The 18530-nt window shown below is 40.5% G+C and overlaps 1 protein-coding gene across 2 annotated transcripts in view; it reads left to right on the plus strand.

The window, feature by feature from the left end:
- The window catches only part of MCMBP (minichromosome maintenance complex binding protein), a 124162-nt gene that overhangs the window by 26960 nt on the left and 78672 nt on the right, over positions 1-18530 (plus strand). For both annotated transcript variants that reach the window (XM_069239231.1, XM_069239232.1), the window contains exons 3-5: positions 2538-2678; positions 13373-13414; positions 14205-14306. In XM_069239231.1, coding sequence (XP_069095332.1) covers positions 2538-2678; positions 13373-13414; positions 14205-14306 — 285 coding nt within the window. The remainder of the gene's footprint in view (positions 1-2537; positions 2679-13372; positions 13415-14204; positions 14307-18530) is intronic.

Raw genomic sequence — 18530 nt, forward strand, 5'->3', positions numbered from 1 at the left:
CTCAGCTTCATTCTTTTCAACTTATACATGACTCCTCCTGCAAGTATCGTTCATATCCACTGATTCAACATCATCTCTTATGCCAATGACACCCAACTCATCTTACCCCTCTCAGAAGACACCAACACCAGAAAGTCATTTCAAAATGTGCATGACCATCGTAGTTGGATGAGAAAACGACCTTAAATTCAGTGCTGACAAGACAGAAGTGCTGATATTTGGCAACAGTAACTCACCCTGGTACTCCACCTGGTGGCCCACGGAACTAGGCCCCACCCTCTGACCAAACCAGAAACCTGGACAATCCTAGACATCAATCTCACCATGAGAAATCAAATCAACGCCGTCACCTCTGCCTGCTTTCACATCATTTGCATGCTCAAAAATTCATCAAACTGCTCCCTGTTATCACCAGAAAGACGGTCACCTAGGACCTCATCAAAAGCAGACTGGACTACGGCAACGCATTATACTACAACATCTCTACACACTTACTACACAAGCTGCAAACCTTACACAACGCTGCCGCCAGACTCATCCTCAATTTTCCTTGCTGCACGCACATCACACCTCCGACGAAAACTACACTGGCTCTCCATTCAGAAACACTGCCAGTTCAAGATGCTCACGCACAACTACAAGGCTGTTTACAACCAGGGTCCAACTTACCTCATCCACTGTCTACTCTTCCATCAACCAACCAGGAACCTCCTCTCTGCATCACTCACCTACATCCCACATATCTATGGACGCAAGGCAGGATGTAGGGCTTTCTCTTACCTTGCAGTCAATTTCTTGATTGACTTCCCCCCAGCACATCAGGACAGCTGCATCACCTATGGATTTCCTACTTGCAGAACCCAAACCTACTCAGTGCCTGACTACCCTCACGGGTGCTAAGGTTTGTGCTCTACAAATCCACATTCCATGTAAGTTGGTGGTACATTAAGACTTAATGTTGCAAATGGGAACTACATCTGTTGAACTTGGTAGCATTTGAAGGGCATGATAATGATCCGACTTTTCTGGAGATTGTAAATGAATTTCACTGTTTTTGTGAATATTGTGTTATTGATGAGTACAACTTTAATGGCTGTAGTTTTTCAGCAGCTTGCCATGCTTACCAGGTCCATGCATGTTTTCTTAGTTCTATCCTTATTAGAGTGAACCATTACTTTAGTAACAATACTATTTGTAAAGGGTCATTTTATTGCTTTAAGATACTGCTGGGATTCTTTAGAGGAGCCTGGGCGGTCCTAATCTGTAAAATGGAGCTACTCCAACTAGCTGTGTGGAAAACATAGTTTGGGGATTTCTTGGGCCAATTCCCGAGCAACGTGTTCATTATGGCTAGTGATTTTAATGATGTTTTATTGTTGGTTGTTTTGAATTTGAAGGATGCTGGTAGTAGTGAGATGCATAAATACTGAGGAATTAATAATGTAATCTGTAATGAAGAATTTCTTTGAATCGTCATTGAAATGGCTTGATGGAAGTTTCACAAGTGATGTGCTAGCAAAATTCACATGTGGTAACAAAGGGACTAATATGACCTTGACCCATCCGTTTATTTACTGCATTTATTTTGACAGACTTCAAGTTTTCGAGGCTGTATAAAATCTGTGACCTTCTTGCACAAGTAATAGCTATGAGGGCTTGGGGTAAATTGGCACCCACATATAATGAAGAACGATATATATGAGAGGCTATCAACTACCACTGAATTATTTGGTCTAACAGCTTTGAACCTTAGCTCAGTGTATGGGCAATCATGGTGTTCATGTGACTGGCTACCGGACAGAATTTTCACTGATAGCTGTTATGACTTACTTGGGCAACAGTTTTGATACAATTTATGGGACTAGTTAAAAGTCAACCTAGTGTCTAAACCATCTCTAAATGGAGTGGAAATTAAAAGGCATTTTTGTGATGTGTTCTTGTCGGCAGCAAAAAACACCCAAAGGGAAATTTAAATGAGCTTTAAACTTAGAAAAATGCACTGGGAAGCCACCCTTTGGTTATGGTGAAAGGAACCTTATTTGTTTACTCATGTCAATCTCGCCTCCACCTTTATTATTCTTACATTTAAGACTTTTGGTATGCAAAATCACTGTAAATTAAACGTGCTTCAATTTTGTGTTGTGTTGGGGGGCTCTCTTCATTGATCAAACACACCAAGATGTGTATTGAGTGACCTGATGGAGCAAGATTTGCAATGCTGCACCAAACACCCCAAAACACATATATTGCTCAGATAGATTCAAACTATAACATGTGAGTGAAATGCACCTTTACTTAGCATTTAAAAATCACGCAGACCCATAAACCATGCTTGGTTGTGCTATACAAAAACTGAAAGTAATTTAAGTTGCTTTACTTCAAAGAAGATTGGTACCAGGACTGGTAAGTTTCTTTATTTAGGTTACTAACATAAATGGATGCCAGAGGATGTGTTCTATTTCTTGATTCTTCTCACGCTTGTCTGTCCCTGCCTGATGACTGAGTTTTGCTTTAAGGTTCTTTTTTTGTCTCTGCAGGTGCCGTCACTGAATGATGTCCCACTACATTACCTGAAGCCTAATAGCTTGGTGAAGTTCCGCTGCATGGTGCAGGACATGTTTGACCCAGAGTTTTATATGGGTATCTATGAGACAGTGGATTCTCTCACACAGGCCAGGGTGAGGTTCTTTTGACGGACTGGGCACAGAAAGATCAGAGCCTTATTTTTAAATATATTGCTTAAACTGTTGCTTTGTGTATATGAGCGACGAAATGTGACCTAGACATCCCTTAACTGTCATATGTGTAGGCCTAAGATGTAGTGCTTGACACATTATCACTGATGTTAATATGATAGAAAATGCTTAAAATAGTTCATGAAATGGGGATAAGAATTTCCTTTTGTATGATGTTTCAATGTATGCAATCTGCGGGTTATTTTATTGCAACAAAGGTATAACTGCATAAACATCAGCTGGAAAATGAAGCTTTCAGTTCTGATGATGCTATTGGCTGCACAAGTAACATATCTGTTACGGTTACAAAATTATTTAAAAAGTACATCTAAAGGAAACGTGGAAGGAAAACTTATTAATCCATACCCCTGTGACATTTGGAAAAAACGAAGTCTCAGGAAGTCGAAGAATGAGAACTCCAAGGAGCTCTTTTGGCCGTTTATCCAAACAACCAGCTTTAAAAAAAGTGGATGCATGTAGATTCCTCAGCAGGTAGCCTTCCTACTCCTGAAATTTGTCTCCCATCTGGAAGTCAGTTTTTTGTTTCAGCAGCTCGATTGTATTGCACCATTCATAAATCGCTTACTAGCCCTCTGTGGTGTGCTGATGCGCTTGCTTTGTGCGTAGATTGCTACTTTGTGTAGGGTGTGTGGTAGCAAGTTTGTTGTCTTTGTTTTCATCGTATGTGAGAAGTATTTCCATGTCGTACATAATGATCGCTGAGGTGCAGATATTGTGCTATAGGATGCAGTGCCTAGCAGAGTGATGAATGAAAAAATGAGCCCGGCGTGCAGTTGGATGGAGAGATGGTAGAGAGATCTGCTAGCATAGACTTTAATATTATCCCTTATTGCATTGTCAGTGTGAGGTAATCGGAAGCAGTCATGGCGTGTAGCATGTTGGGACCTAAAATGGTAGACTAAATTAAAGCTTTCTGTTGACCAGTGTATTATGGCAGATCTTTCCAGTTCTTCCATACTTCTTCAGTAGGTGATTGAATGTTGTGGACTGGTACACGACTGGGTGGACAGGACGCATATCAGTTTTCTCTTACGTGAGTGTAAGAACGTCGCACAGTATAAAGGAATTGTCATGCAGCTTTTATGTACTATTGCCGACTACCTAACCACTTGGTGTTAGGGTCTTAGTAATTGTGTGGACAAGGAGGCATGAGTTATATGTTGTATTGCCATTGTATATGTATAGCACTTACTATCCCTGATGAGACAGTGTTTTTCGTGGCACAGCACACTTCTCCAGAACCCAAAATTAGGTTTTATGTACCCTAGGAGTTAATATTGGTTATTGGTATTGGTCTTGTAATTTTGAGGAACTCATTCAATGCAATGAATCCACTTTCTATGTAGTACATTAAATTAATAGAAGTTATACATAGTCTTTAGTGGGAGAAGGGTATGTCCACTTCTGCTCATATTTTTTTTTATTTTTTTTTAAATAGCTGAGCAACAGGAGATTAGTTACCGTTAGGTCGCCGTGGTGGCTGCTTTTAGAGTATAGGTTGTGATCTTTGAAATGAGGCGTGAGCAAATTGCAAAAATACAATAATCTGGATTAAGGCAAACACGCAAGTGATTTAGCTGAGCTGCGCTCTGAGGTGGGAGGCATGCAGGGGGATAGTAATTGCATACAGGCTCACTTAAAAGAAAAGGGCAGGTAGCATTTCAAAATTTTAAGGCACAATCAATTTTCTGGTGATTACTGCTGAAGTGTTTGAAATTGCTTGCAATCTGAGAATGCAGATTGCCTGTGAGAATGCTTTATTAGCTACTATTGATGTAACCTAGAACCAAGCACTCTATCCCCTGATAGGCTACCGGCAAACCACTGCTTCAGCAGGAACAGCTGATCAGCTCTAGAGCTGGAACTGGAAAGACATGGTTGTCTTTGTTCAGCTGCTTTCTACTGAGGTTGCTGGAGAACCATTGAGGTGGGTAAAATAATACCTGGTCTATACATTAAATGCATATGTTTTATATGGTGTAGGGAAAAATAACTGCCTGCCTGACAAAGAATTACAGAAAAGGTATTTCTTTACTGCATGCCCAGCCAGATGGGCAGAAGAAACAGAGAATAATGCTAAACTCTGTACTGCAGGTAGCTGGTGAATAGTAGCAGGATTGTCCAGTCTGAGTTTGTTCTTTAACAACCATAGGTTGGAGGGAGAGTTCAGGAAATCTGATCGGATGCACATTGTTACAGTCATCCTTTATGGCTTATTTTGAGCTGTCAAAAATAGGTTACAGTATGTTAGTGAGACGTGGACTGGTGGACTAAATTAGAATTCTCCAATAGCCATCAGTATGTGGCAGACATTCAGTTAATGCCTGTTCAAAAGATGATGAATAGATTGTTGGCATGTGCGGTTTTAGATCTAAACTGTAGTGTTTCTCTCTTACTTGAGTGTAAAAGGGTCAAGCAAGGAAACTATGCAGACTGGTTGAATTCCAATTGGTTGCATGACTGCAGTGTGTTACAGTATTCTTATTGGTGGTGGTCAGCGGGGTTATGTGATTTACATTAATATAAAATACCCATGCTAGATACAGATCGGCCCTTCCTAGCTTAGAAAGCATAGAAAGTTGTTACTGTGTGCCACCATGAGTAAAGTTTGCTGGTCGTGCTGTTGAATACCTGTAGACTGTCCATGAACAAGTGATTGTTCCAGGTTCGATCTCAAAATTATGCTATGGTTATCTAGAAAATGTCCATGTTTTCACTTCTTTTCTGAACAGTGAATGTTGTTAACTTTTAATTCTTCCACATCTTTACTGCTAAGCAATTCTAGAGCTTAGCGGCTTATACTTAGAAAGAAGTGCATCATATACTTTTGTTATAGTAAAGTGATATGACGATTCATGATTCAAACCTTGATCGCACTGTCCTATTTTTATATAGTGTTGCTTAAATGTACATTTTAGGTACAGGGTAGCTCCTTGAAAGACTCATTAAACAATGCAAGCGCCTTTAATGTTTCTCATCTAACAGGTAGCCAGGGAAGTGCTTGCAAGACTTTAGTCATTTGCCCTCTCGGGTGGAGGCGGAGAAGGAGAGTTGCAGCAGTGTTTTGGATTAGTTGTATTTTGCATAGTCATAGGTTATTTCCCTCTCTTGATTGAATTGAGGCATGTTGAGGTCTTTGAGTCATATGTTGGTAGTCCAAGGGTCATGATGTTTTCGTAGTGGTAAGCATTTGGTTGTTTCTTGTAAACCATGCATTTAGGGTTCGGTGACAGTCCTCAAGCCCTGATGTGTAGTGGTCATCAGGACCATCATTTGTGTATCAACTACATAGGTGTGGCAAGTGAGGTTGATCAATATAATCATGTATATTAAGGGGTTTTGGTAGATCGTGAATAAAAAAGTACATTAATGGACCCTTCGTGCCACAGTTTGCAGTGTTGTGCAAGGAAGTAGTCTGTGTTCTCCGAGACCTTTGTTATGTCTGTTGATACGCCATCCCAGATTCACCACAGTGTGAGACAGGCACAGAACATGTGCATGGCTGTCACCTCAGAAAGCATGACAGTGAGGGTGTGCATCTGTGGTGGTGGCATATATCCGGTGTAATCTATTAGGACTTGAGTAGACCATATTTAATACATAAAATCTGATCCACTTAAAACCGGCATTCTTTGAAACCTTACAGTGGTTTTTCAGGATTTTCTGTCATACTGAATCATTCAGTGGCTGCTCTAGGGAGCTCTCGTGTTTGGGTCTCAACTGTATAAAACTAATGCTTGATCTTGTTGAAATATCTTGTATATTCAAGAGCGATTCCTTCTTCTGTGTTCTATAACAAGGTTCCCTTGTGTGTGCTGTAGGCAGAGCCCTTTCAAGTACAATCGGGGTAGGTTACACCTCCCCCTAACTATCCTGTCCGGAAGACCTTCTCCCTCTACTCCCAGACCTCCTGTGGCTTAGTGTCTGGAAGCAATGCACAGCCCCCAACAGGAGAGCCATACAGCTGCCTGACCCAAGATACTGGCAGAAAGGCACATTTGGCTTAGGCAAAAAAATGCTAACTTTCTAAAAGATGGCACTTTGGTAGCTTAAATTGCAAACTTTCTATTAAAGAGAATTTAAGATTAGAATTCATTTTAGTGTACACCATCTCTCTATTTGGCCCCAATATGACATTATTAAATGTAATAAGGTAACCCAGAGTTAGTCTATGGGAGAAGTAGACTTACAACAGTGACAAAAACACTACCAGGACATGTAAAACTTAAAAATTCATGTCCTACTTTTTAAATAACATGCACCCTGCTTCATGAGCCTTTTAGATCTTAACTTAGGGGTGACATGTAAGAGTTAAAAAGGAAGGTCAAAACCTTAAGAGCTAAGCCTAGCAAAAGGTTTGTCAGGTTGAAATGCCAGTTTTAAATGCACTTCACTGCAGGTGTCAGTGGAAGACCAAATACATGTTTTAAAAGCTACTTCAGTGGTCAGCACAATGGGTGCCTTATTCCACAGGTAGCATTTATTTTGCAGGCTCTGGGTACATACCATTTACAAGGGACTTTTAAGTAAATTATATGTGCCAATTAGGTGTAGTCCAATTGTACCATGTTTTAAGGAGATGGCATAAGCATTTTAGCACTAGTTAGCAGGGGTAAAGTGCACAGAGTCCTAAAAGCCAAGAAAACTGGTTCAGCATAGAAAGGAAGACACAAATCTGGGGTGACCGCAGAGGAGGCCAGGTCCAGCCCCCATTATAAATCTTAAAAAGATGAAATTGAAAACTGCCATCCTAGGAAACAGAAAATGATTGGATGCCATGATGATTAGATCTAATGGGAGTCACACAGCGTGTTAAGGAAACTTTGAACCAAAAGCCACCCTTGGCCCTACCACGAGACAAAGGTGTAGCAGGTAGTAAATAACTGGTAAAGCAGTCCTAAACTAGGTCCAGAGGTGTCTGTTCTCCTGAAACATAACCCTATCAAGTTTTGATAAGTCTTCTGTCTGAGGCCAGGTTAGGTGAAATAGCAAAGTTCTAGCTACCGAGGTGTTACAAATGGACCTTACTATCCAGCCAGGATGTAAAAGAAGGCTTGTTGGAGACCACATTCAAGTGTACTAAATAGTAGCTGGAATCTGCTGTAGGGTTGGATCGTCAATCAAGTCACTTTCAAGGGGAGCAAAATAATTAGTAACAGAAGTAACACTACTGAATAACAGAGCTGGTAAAACATCCCACTTTGTGTTTTGCTGCTGAGGGTGAGAAGTTGGGCCTATTTGGAAACAAATAGTAAAAGCGTCGAGTCAGGTCTTGTATCACAAAGCTCAAGTTTAAAAAGTAAATCCTTCAGATTTAAAAAATAACCACACAAACTTCTTTCAGTGTTTTGACCTAGGATCAACCCCAGGTATTTCTCGAACAAGCAAAATCCTTTCATATACAGCAGTGTTAATATTCACATGTGAAGCAAGCCAGTGCACCACTTTATTTTTTAGTTGAGAGGAATTCTCAGACATGCCAGAAGACAGGCACGAACATCGGCCAGAATCAGGATGTAACGCTGTAACTGGATCAGCCTAATCAATATATAACCCTATATGTCATGCAGGCAAATCAGATGAAACGGGAGGGGTTGGACCAAGTAAAAGTGCTAAAAGACTTGGAACAGCTGCAGCACTATTGTGAGCTGAAGGGATGAATGGAGCACATGTAGGAAAAGAACGGACAGCACAAACTACAGTTGTTAAATGTGGCACAACAACAGAATTGTGAGACTTTAAAACTTTGTCCAGTGTTACTTCCCTGAGTTGTGAACGATCATTTAATGGTTTAAAACTTGAGTTAATAAATTCACTTTTCTCAAAAAATTGTCAGAGGTCTCACAATCCAGACACAGTAGGCAAATTGTCATAGGCCTCTCTGGCTCTCAGCTCACTTACTCGACTTGTGAACTTTTTCCTTAAGCTTTGCTGCTGGACAATTTGTACAAGATAAGGGAAAGTTCTCATCATTAGAAAGAACAGCATGGAACTCAGAAACTTGGGCAAAAGCAGTTTCCATTCCCATGCTATTGTGGATGCAAACCAAAAGGTGCAAAGGAGGAAGTTAAGCCCCAATTTAAGACTTCTTTCTGACCGTTCTCTATGTTTGGGTATTAAACCCACCACATGTTCTTTAATTATTTTTTTTTAAAAACAGTCAAGCATAGTGTGAAGAGAGTCCCTGCTTGCAGACTGGGGGATTAGCTATAGTCTTGCGTTTACCCACAGCACTTGAAAATTGTGCCGCATGGGAGATGTAGTAGTTGATTTCTCTCACAGGCAACAGCAAATTCAAAGCGTTCCCTGTATCTGATTTTTTTTTTTTTTTTTTTTTTTTTTTTTTCCCCCAACATCACCCTTGGATCACGGGTTCCTCAAAAAAGTGCACCTCTTGTGGGGAGGGTGCCTACTCACTTCTCTGCTCTGGCTGTTTGTGACTTTCAGTCAGTGGCATGGCTTTTTGTTTTTAAATACCACTCTTGGGTGCGGGTGGTAATGAATGGTAAACTGTACATTGTCCCTGTGAAAGGTTTGTTTAGTCCCCTGTAACTTGGCTCCATGAACATCATGTCTGAGCCATGCAAGAAGATGCCTGTGCAAGGGTGTAGTATTTTATAAAATGTCTGCTTCTCCTAGGGACTAGATGCTTCAGAAATCTACTTTTCCTGTAAGAGGAAAACAACTTGTCCCTTTTGGTGCCATGCAGTAAGGTGACAGTCGGCATTCTTAGTATGTCCCACAAAAGGTATCCTATTATACAAGGTATAGGGCTTGACCATAACAAGTCCACATCATTTCTTATTTATTTGTTAGACCATATTCCAGGGCAACTTTGGATATTCCCCTTCTGGGGTCATAGAATACAAATACCTCAGAACACCAAGGTATTCCTTTATTCGTGGTATTCTGGTATGATTTAAAAAAAAAAAGAAAAGAAAGTGGGGGGGCCTACGGAGATAATGATCCTAAACAATATATTAGTCAACATCTTTCAACCCCAATGTATAATGACCATAGGGCTTGTGCTTTCATCAGGACTGTATGAGCTATATGCCCTGAAAAATGACATTTAGAGTTGTCCGTTAACCTAACACTATTCTGTCACAACAACTACATAACATATAACGTAAATAGCATGTAAAGGGTAAGTGTCCCCTCACCCCCGACATTCTCCTTCTGGGTCCTGCCATAGATAAACAATGGACTTGCCGGTTTCAAGCTTTATATGCACTGCAGTGGTGCAGTTCCATAATCACCCCAAACAGTAAGCAAAACAGCACCTTTAAAAAAAAAAAAAAAAAAATCAGAATAGTTGCGGTAGGAACCACAGAACACAAAAGATTCTCAGACATAACACACAATCAGATATGAATGTTTTCTTGTTACCTGTAGTCACTAATCTGTGAAACTTTTAGGATGCAGTATCATGCAGGTATAATAATCACAAGCATGTAACCTACCCTGGGTTATCAGGATAATATGCTACGTTAGAGGAGTGGGGGTGGGGGCCACACGCCTGTAGTCACACACTATATTGGTTATGTCTGGAGACATGTAGTGGAGCGAAAGAAAAGGATGAATAATAAACAGCCAGTACTCGTACCTTCCATCGTTCTTCTCTCTCAGAAGCATCCATTGTACTTACTCCATCAAAGGTGTCATGTCACCTGTACCACTCACTTGGGCCCCGTCACCTCCCCGACGATAACAGGGATTGGAAAAGCTGGTCATTTTAACCCTGAGGTCGGAAAGTACTGCAATGCATGTCCACGCATGTGTATTACGTCAGCAGGGCTTTAGGGGAAATAAAGTACCAGTGAAATGCATTAAACCACAGATGTGCAAGAGGTAAAACGTGCTAACTATGTATCACTGCGCATGTCCATCAAGGTTCTCTGTTAAGAAACCCCTTCTCAGAGGTGTGACAGGTACTCTGCTTATAATGCGCCAATGTGTGATATTATTTTGATAATCCCCTTTCCTTGGTAGTGCTTTATATTTCTCTGTCGGAATTACTTTCAAACGAATTGTGGTTGCATTACTGATGGTAACATTTCTTTTATTCTTTATTTTCATCATTGGTGTGGTACTGGTAACATAATCGCATCATTTTCTGGGGCAAAGTAAATTTTTCTATTTGTGGACCCTTGGTAAACTGACACTTCATGTGTTTCTGTTTGACTGTCTCACGGGGAGATTATAGAAGTGGTAATGGGAACTCGAAGTCAACAAGTATAGACATTATATACCCAGCTTGGTCAAAATCTATGTCCACGCTGTTTTAAGATGTCTTAATATTACTGTAAGGTATTTAAGTGAGTCCATGGTATGCAGTCATTAATTCACGTTAGGTGGGTACGTGATCTGTATTCCCAACATTGTTCTTTTTCTAATAATACTCTAGTCATGTTGGGTTTTGTCTGTTTTCTCAGTGACTGTCCATTGGAAGTCATTCTCAGAATGGTTCCTTTCAAGGAAATGTGCTATTAAACACATAGTAGTGTGCAGGCGGCAGATGTTGCTGTGATGTTTACATGCACCAGTGATACTCCAAGTACGGCCCTTGGGCCGCATGCGGCCCTTCTGACTGTCACAAGCAGCCCTCTAGTCAACGGCAGCGCTAGGCTGCCTTTAATCGACTCAGCATTAACATTCAGAAGTGCCAAATAAAGAAATAAGCATTCATATAACGGTTAAAGAAAGGAAGCAACTACGCTGCCTTGCTCCACTTAACATTAGGAACACCTATAATTTTAACAAACCTGTAAAAGTATGATAGTCTCTTTAAAATGCAAAATGTGTATTTCATTAAAATGCTGAGCCGTTCCTCCTTAGTACATGAGATTATATCAGTGCATTGAGAAGCATAATTTTAAGAGTGATAATTTTCAAATATAAATTTAGAAACACATTTTCCCTACACCCTGACAACAATGCCAACAGTAAAATAAGAGGCAAGTTATAAGCACCCTCTGGGGGGCCTGGGTTCCGATACTACACGAACAACAATATAATTTATTAAATCAAACACAGGAGTAGATTTTGTACAGCGCACATCCTGAAGTCCTGCATTTTGTGGTTCCCTTATATGTAATAATGAAAAAAAAAGGTGGAAAAGTGAAATTAAAATATTTCCTAGGATCACACAGTTTGGTAAAGTGGGGAAAACCGTGATTGGTCCCACGGTTTCTTTTTTCATATTATGTAGTTTAGCCACTATGGGCCTATTAATAAGCTGTGTTACGTCACTTTTGCGCCAAGCAACGTGGTGCAAGACCAATGCAAACCTTTCATGTGAGTTATGAAGCCATGGAAGGCCACCACTGGTTCCATGAATCTGGAGTAAGTCCCTGGGAAGGCATTCCATGGGTGGTGTTTGGGTGTTAACAAGCAACTTCCATGGTTTTTGACACATTCCCAGATTTACTAGAACTTGTAGAACTGTGAATGCGCCAACAAGATAACGCCTTCTCTGAAGAGGTGTAACAAGGAGAAATATCTTTTATTTTTCTTCGTTACTTTCTCTTTCTATGTTTGCTGCAGGGGAATATGCCTCTCAGGATTGTTTTTGTGCAAGAAGGTGTCCCTTCCTGCACAAAAACTATCCCGCATGCAACCCTGTGTTGGTGCTAGACTGCCAAAAGGGTGGCAGCGCAGGGGAAAAGAAAGGAATGCTTCATATTGCCTTAAATATGGTGCATTTCTGCTGTTTCCCTGCCACACAGTGCAGCAAGGTGATGCTGCGCTGTACTGCATGACATTCTCATAAATAGACCCTAGATGTATGTTTTGCTTCCTGTATAGCTACCATACCACCAACACTACCTCCCCCCTCCCCCAAGCAAACACTACCCCACTCATTGCCCGTCCGACCACTACCCTGCTGGTATCAATGCATCCCTCTGTCACATCACAGACCAAACAATTCGGACCCCTGGGAAAATGTTTGCAAGTAACCATGGCACATAAGTATTTTCACACACATTTTGTTGTTAGGGCATTTAAAAAGTTATACCACATTCTTTGAATTAAAACTGGTGGGGCTCCTCTCGCTCTCACTTATTCTCTGGTAAAAGCTGGTCCTTGGACATTTTACTTGTAGCTCAGTAGTGTTGTGGTCCTAAGACACAGGTGGTGAACTCCATTATTCCACAGGAGTAAGGCCTTGTAGCATCTGGCTACTCGGAGGAAATAACTCACACTATGCATACTTCCAGGTTTCTACTTTGCTTTCACTTCCTGCTCTGTAAAGTCTTCTGGTCTTTTTTTATGTACCAGGTGGATATCTCGCAACATTTAAAAAAGGATAGGCGGGCATTGGTCGTAGGACTGCAAGTACAGAAATCACTTAAGTGAGAAACCTGCAAAGTTTTCCTTCAAGTAAAACAAGATATGGCATTTTTAATCTACTGGTATGGTTGATTTCTATTAAATGTGCTGGTCACATTTTGCAATCTCCACATTTGCTACTTTCTTCCTATTGGTCAACACTAATGTAGTAAATCATTGAAAATGATTTTGTTACCTCTTCTTGAGTCTTTATAAATGGTCCAAATGCCAGATGTGATCTTCTAATAATGTTTCCTACTACAACCCTGTTTATTTGTTCCTAGGTTCTTCATTTTGGTAAATACAGAGATGTGGCAGATTGTGGGGTAAGTGCCATAGAAGATCTGAATGAAATAAACCTGGAATGCATGTGCATGTTCTACAAACCCAAATGCTGTTTTTTGCTACTTTGTGCTCATTTTCTTCTTATTCACCATGTATGGGCTGTCCGTTTTACTTTGTTTTTTAAACTGCACGATTCATTGATTCCTGGGTGGTTAAGTATTGATTTGCTACTGACAAGCTGCCGGAGGCCACCAAAGCATTGTGGACAAATGATTGGATTTTTCTCTCTCCCTAGAACATCAATCTTACAAAATATTTCTTAGTTTCACCTGACCTCAAACTTTGTTTTAGGTCAATTCATATATTTTTTAATCAAGTGATATTTCACAGTCTGAGACCCTACTTTAGTTACCCAATTTTGCCTGTATTTAGTGACCTAATCTTAGCAAGTTGTGCTTTAACCTATTTTTAGCCCAGCATCTGTCTTATGTCTGGAGCAAAGACTATATTCTTGTTCAGAAGTATTCCTATCACAGCTGTTTTTTCTTGTAATTTTTTTTTGTTGCTGCCTCCTATGTTTCCTGCCATCATAGATCCATGTGCTGTGCTGCTAATAGGTGTCATCCCAGATGAGTCTGTCTTCCTATGCGTTTTTTTTTCTTTTCTTTTTTTTAAGCTTTGTGTCTTGTGCACTTGAGCTCAGTGCACCTAGGTGCAGTTTCGTCTGTAACATGTACCATACAAATGCCTTTAGTCACAAAAGGATGCTTCAAATATATTTTAAAAAACACAAACTAATAAATGATTACATATTTTTCAACTGTTTTCCAGCCTCACCAGGAAGTGGATGTTAACTCTAAACAAACTGTCACATTGGAGAGACAGACCTTCTACTGTGTTCCGGTACCGGGAGAATCACTGTGGGTGAAGGAAATATCCTTTTGGCCAATTCTGGAAGCTTCAGATTTTCTCAGTAACCTAGGACGCAAATCCTTAATTTGATGGGTTTGGCACAAAGTTGTATTGTTTGTGTTGTCTGCCCTTAGCCTGTATCTTGGTATGAATAACTAATTAATGCAGCTTAATTCTCATAATGAAAACTTTTCATGGTTATTTCCAGACTTTTGCCTTGTGGAGCAGATGGGCATGAAAATGAGGACCTGGCCTAATATCCTAATGCAAATTTTGCTACTTCCAGTATACAGAGCTAGGCCTGGCATTAAACAAACATGGTATTTTTGCTTGTTGTGTATAGCTTACATTTTGAAGGCCATAAAGTAGCAGTAAACTAGCTTGGATGATTCCCAGCATATGCCTCTGGATAGAGTAAAGGAGGTGAATACTCTGTTATGAGCTATTGCAAAAGTCATGATGATAGACATTGACATTGTATTACTTGTGAGAAGAAGGCCAACACTGTATACAGAAGGAACACTAGGTTCTGATTGATCCTCACTCTGGGAACCTGACTACTGAATCGGCTGGACAGAATTTATGCTTTTACTTTGTGAAACTGGTTAGTTAGGGAGACCTGTCTACCTTAGGTGTTGAACATCTTTTCCCATCACTTGAGACCAATCCTTAAATATTTACTCCTAGAAATACTCTTGAGAGCTAGTACATTCCTTTTCATTCTAATCGGAGCCTTTATTTGGTTCTTCCAATACTATATTTGCTGCCTCGGAGTACCTTTGACCTGCCCACATTTTCAGCTTAGCATTAGGTGGTTTCCTTTATTATAACAAGATTTCATTTGATTTGCGTATGTTGCCTTGATATTGGAATGCTTGCCTTTACTAAATTGAACTACTTGGATCATACTTTTGTGCTGTGTTTGGGTTAATCTTGATCTATGACTGATTTAATTTAAGATTGTAACTTGACTAATTTGCTTCTAAACCTTCATGGTTTGCAAACCTTTTCCTCTGTCGTTACTGTGGGGCTAACTCCACTACACTATCATTGCAGTGTTATTAAATTTGTGATTTCAGCCTCCGTTTGAGGAAAAAGGTACATCTGAGTGAATATAGAGGAGTTCTGAGATTTCCCCATTCAAATGTGGTGCACATATCATCCTTATCTAGACCGCTATCAAGACTGCTATCACTGGTAGTAGGGACTGTGCAGCCATGTCAGATATCTTGCCGTAGACAATACAGTTGGAGTAATGGGTCTCATTTTGACTACACAACTAGTCTTGGAAGACGTTTTGTTAATTTTACCATGCTACAGACATGCCACTTTGTGCTCACAGGACAAAGCATCCTTACTCTCAACAGCGTGAAGAGAGGATATGTTCTACAGATCTTTACTGTAGAGCCACAGGCTGCATATGGTGATCCCTCCAGTGCTGACAGGTCCTGAGACTTAATTAACTACAACTATACTGCTGCCATCTAGGTTCCTACGGCAATGACTCTGGGTGAAAAACCCTGACGGATCCCTTTGACTTAACATAGAACGCTGTGCATACCTCCTGAAGGGACCCTTTGCCTTTTTATCATTCAGGGGTTGAAATATAGAATGTATTACAGGACTGATCACGCATGGAAACTGAGTATTAAATACAAGATACTCCCTTAAGATACTCGCTCAGCCTTTTATGCTCATTTTGCACTTTAAATTTCTTCACTTTTCACTTTTCACTGTGCACTGGGCTATCGGCAATACATACACCAAAGCAAAGCTTTGTGAACTTTTACTTAAATATTACTTTATGTATATACGTGTTAAAATGCATGTGAACTTTTAATTATTGCAACTATTTGTACGTTTCCCTTCTTGGATGCCTATTGGCAATTGACTTGAACAAATGGCCTAATGTATTGATTCATCCTACATTAGAATCTGAAACATGGATATGGATAAACATGGTTCCATAAAGTAAATACAGATTTACAAGTGAATGAATTCTCAAAAGCCATGTCATATATTTACTAAACATACCCATGTTTGCAGGGGTGTGGAATTTATTAAAATATCTACTTGTCCAGGGAACAGGTTGCTTCTCAAATCTACTTGTCCTGTATAAAGATCTACTTGTCCCTTTGGTGCCATGTAGTGTGGCGCCAAATTATGGCAGCAATCTCATTATGTAAGAGCTCTGATAATAGCCTCTCCGATTATGCCAGGGCTACTACCACAGTAGGGCTTATATACATGCACTTTCAATCCCTACTGTAGCAATTTCCTTATTTTGCCACCTTTCTGCAGATCTGCATACTGGGGCTGGAGGAAGCAGTAAGCAATAGTTCCAGGGCTGGAATGCGTTTGAGTCTGCAAACCTACTAACCTGCATATTTTAAAGATTTTCACCAGCTTCTCTCTAATATTTTCCCATAATAAGAAAGGTTGGACATTTACTCCTGACAATGGCAGAATTAGAACTTCTTCCAGGGTTGAGAAGAAAGTGGCTGGAGGGAAAATGAACTTGCAAATGCTCAATAGATTTTCACATGAGCAAATCTACACATGCGTATTTACCCATGCTAAAATACAGTTCACAAATATTTTATATGGGTACGACATATACCATGGGGTGCACTTTTGCGACTTTCTTTAAGAATTTGGGGCCACATGTAGGTAGGTTCAGATTTGAGACTCGCAATTTGCGAGTCGCAAATCCGAATGTAGGATGGTGTCCCTGACACCATCTGTGATTCGCAAGGGCTTCGCAAATGCCCACCTCATGAATAATCATGAGGTGGGTCGCAATTTGCGACCCTCTTGCGAATGGCGGCCCTCACAGCGATGGTGGCCTGCTGGAGACAGCAGACCACCATGTCTGTGACTGCTTTTCAATAAAACAGTTTTTTTTTTTGTAATGCAGCCCGTTTCCTTAAAGGAAAACGAGATGCATTACAAAAACGAAAAATGAAACGTTTTCGTTTTTTCAGAGCAGGCAGTGGTCCGCAATTTTTTTTACAGTGACATTCACCATGGGGAAGGGGTCCCATGGGGGCCCCTTCCCTTTTGCGAAAGTGTTAGCACCCATTTGAAATGGGTGCAAACTGCGATTGGTTTGCGCCCGCGTTCGCAAAACAAGCCTACATTGCACTGCGAGTCGCAATTAGGAAGGGAACACCCCTTCCTAATTGCGAGTCGCAAAACTGGGTTTGTGCATCGCAATGTGCTTTTTGCACGTCGCAAACAGCGAAAGTCTCTGTTTGCGACATGCAAAAAGCTACCTACATGTGGGTCTTGGTCCCTAATTAGGTCTGGTGTTAACAAAGACATTTTGTTTTTATTAAACTTCTATTTCTCTCTCTTTCGGCTGGCTTTACTGTGAGTGATCGCATTCTGCTTTTCCACAAGGAGTATATTGGCACACAAAGTAGTTTTGTTCAGTGTCAGGAACTACAGTGGCAATCAGTGACGTAACGAAACTGGAGGGGCCCCTTTGCAGAGAACATGGAGGAGCCCCCTCTCCAGACTCACTCAGGGCAGGTGCTGTGCTGAAGGGGCCCCCTGGAGGGCGGCTGCGGGGCCTTTGTTATGCCACTGGTGGCAACGTGAGCTTTTAGAGTTCAAAAACGTTTTGGGTTTTTTTTGCCAGTGTTTGTTACAATGTTGAGGGCCTGGTAGCTCCCACAACAATAAAGTGTTACAAAAGCCATGTCAAAACAAGACACGCATTGATGAAACTAAAAGACTTATAAAAAATATGTCAGATCAGTTGGCTTTGTCAGTGTTTGTTTACTTTCATGCTTCCCATAATCGTGTTGAAAATGGTTACACTGATTTTCCATTAGAAATATTTTTGGGAAATACTAGCATGCATCAAAACATTTTACGAAATGTCACTTCATTTGCATCTAATCAGAGAGCATTGTGGGAGCATTACACTTAGCCTCATAGCAAAAACTTTTCAAACATGTGTATACACGTTTTTTGTTTTTTTTGTTGTACTGGAACCAACGTCAGTAGTGAAGTGTGACCTTAAAACATTTATTTACAGCACTCACCCTAATAATGAAGGCTTTCAAATAATGAACCATAAATACAAGTTCGATCAGAATTATCTTTTGGAAACACATTACCTCAACTGCAGAGAGTTCCACTCTCTGTAAACAGGCAGCCAAAGGGTTTGTGCTGCAGAGGGTTGGGCCTACTTGTCCCAAGGACAAAGTAAACATAAAAACTTGTTGCCCTTGACCC

This window comes from Pleurodeles waltl, chromosome 6 (assembly GCF_031143425.1).
Source record: "Pleurodeles waltl isolate 20211129_DDA chromosome 6, aPleWal1.hap1.20221129, whole genome shotgun sequence".
NCBI lineage: Eukaryota > Metazoa > Chordata > Amphibia > Caudata > Salamandridae > Pleurodeles > Pleurodeles waltl.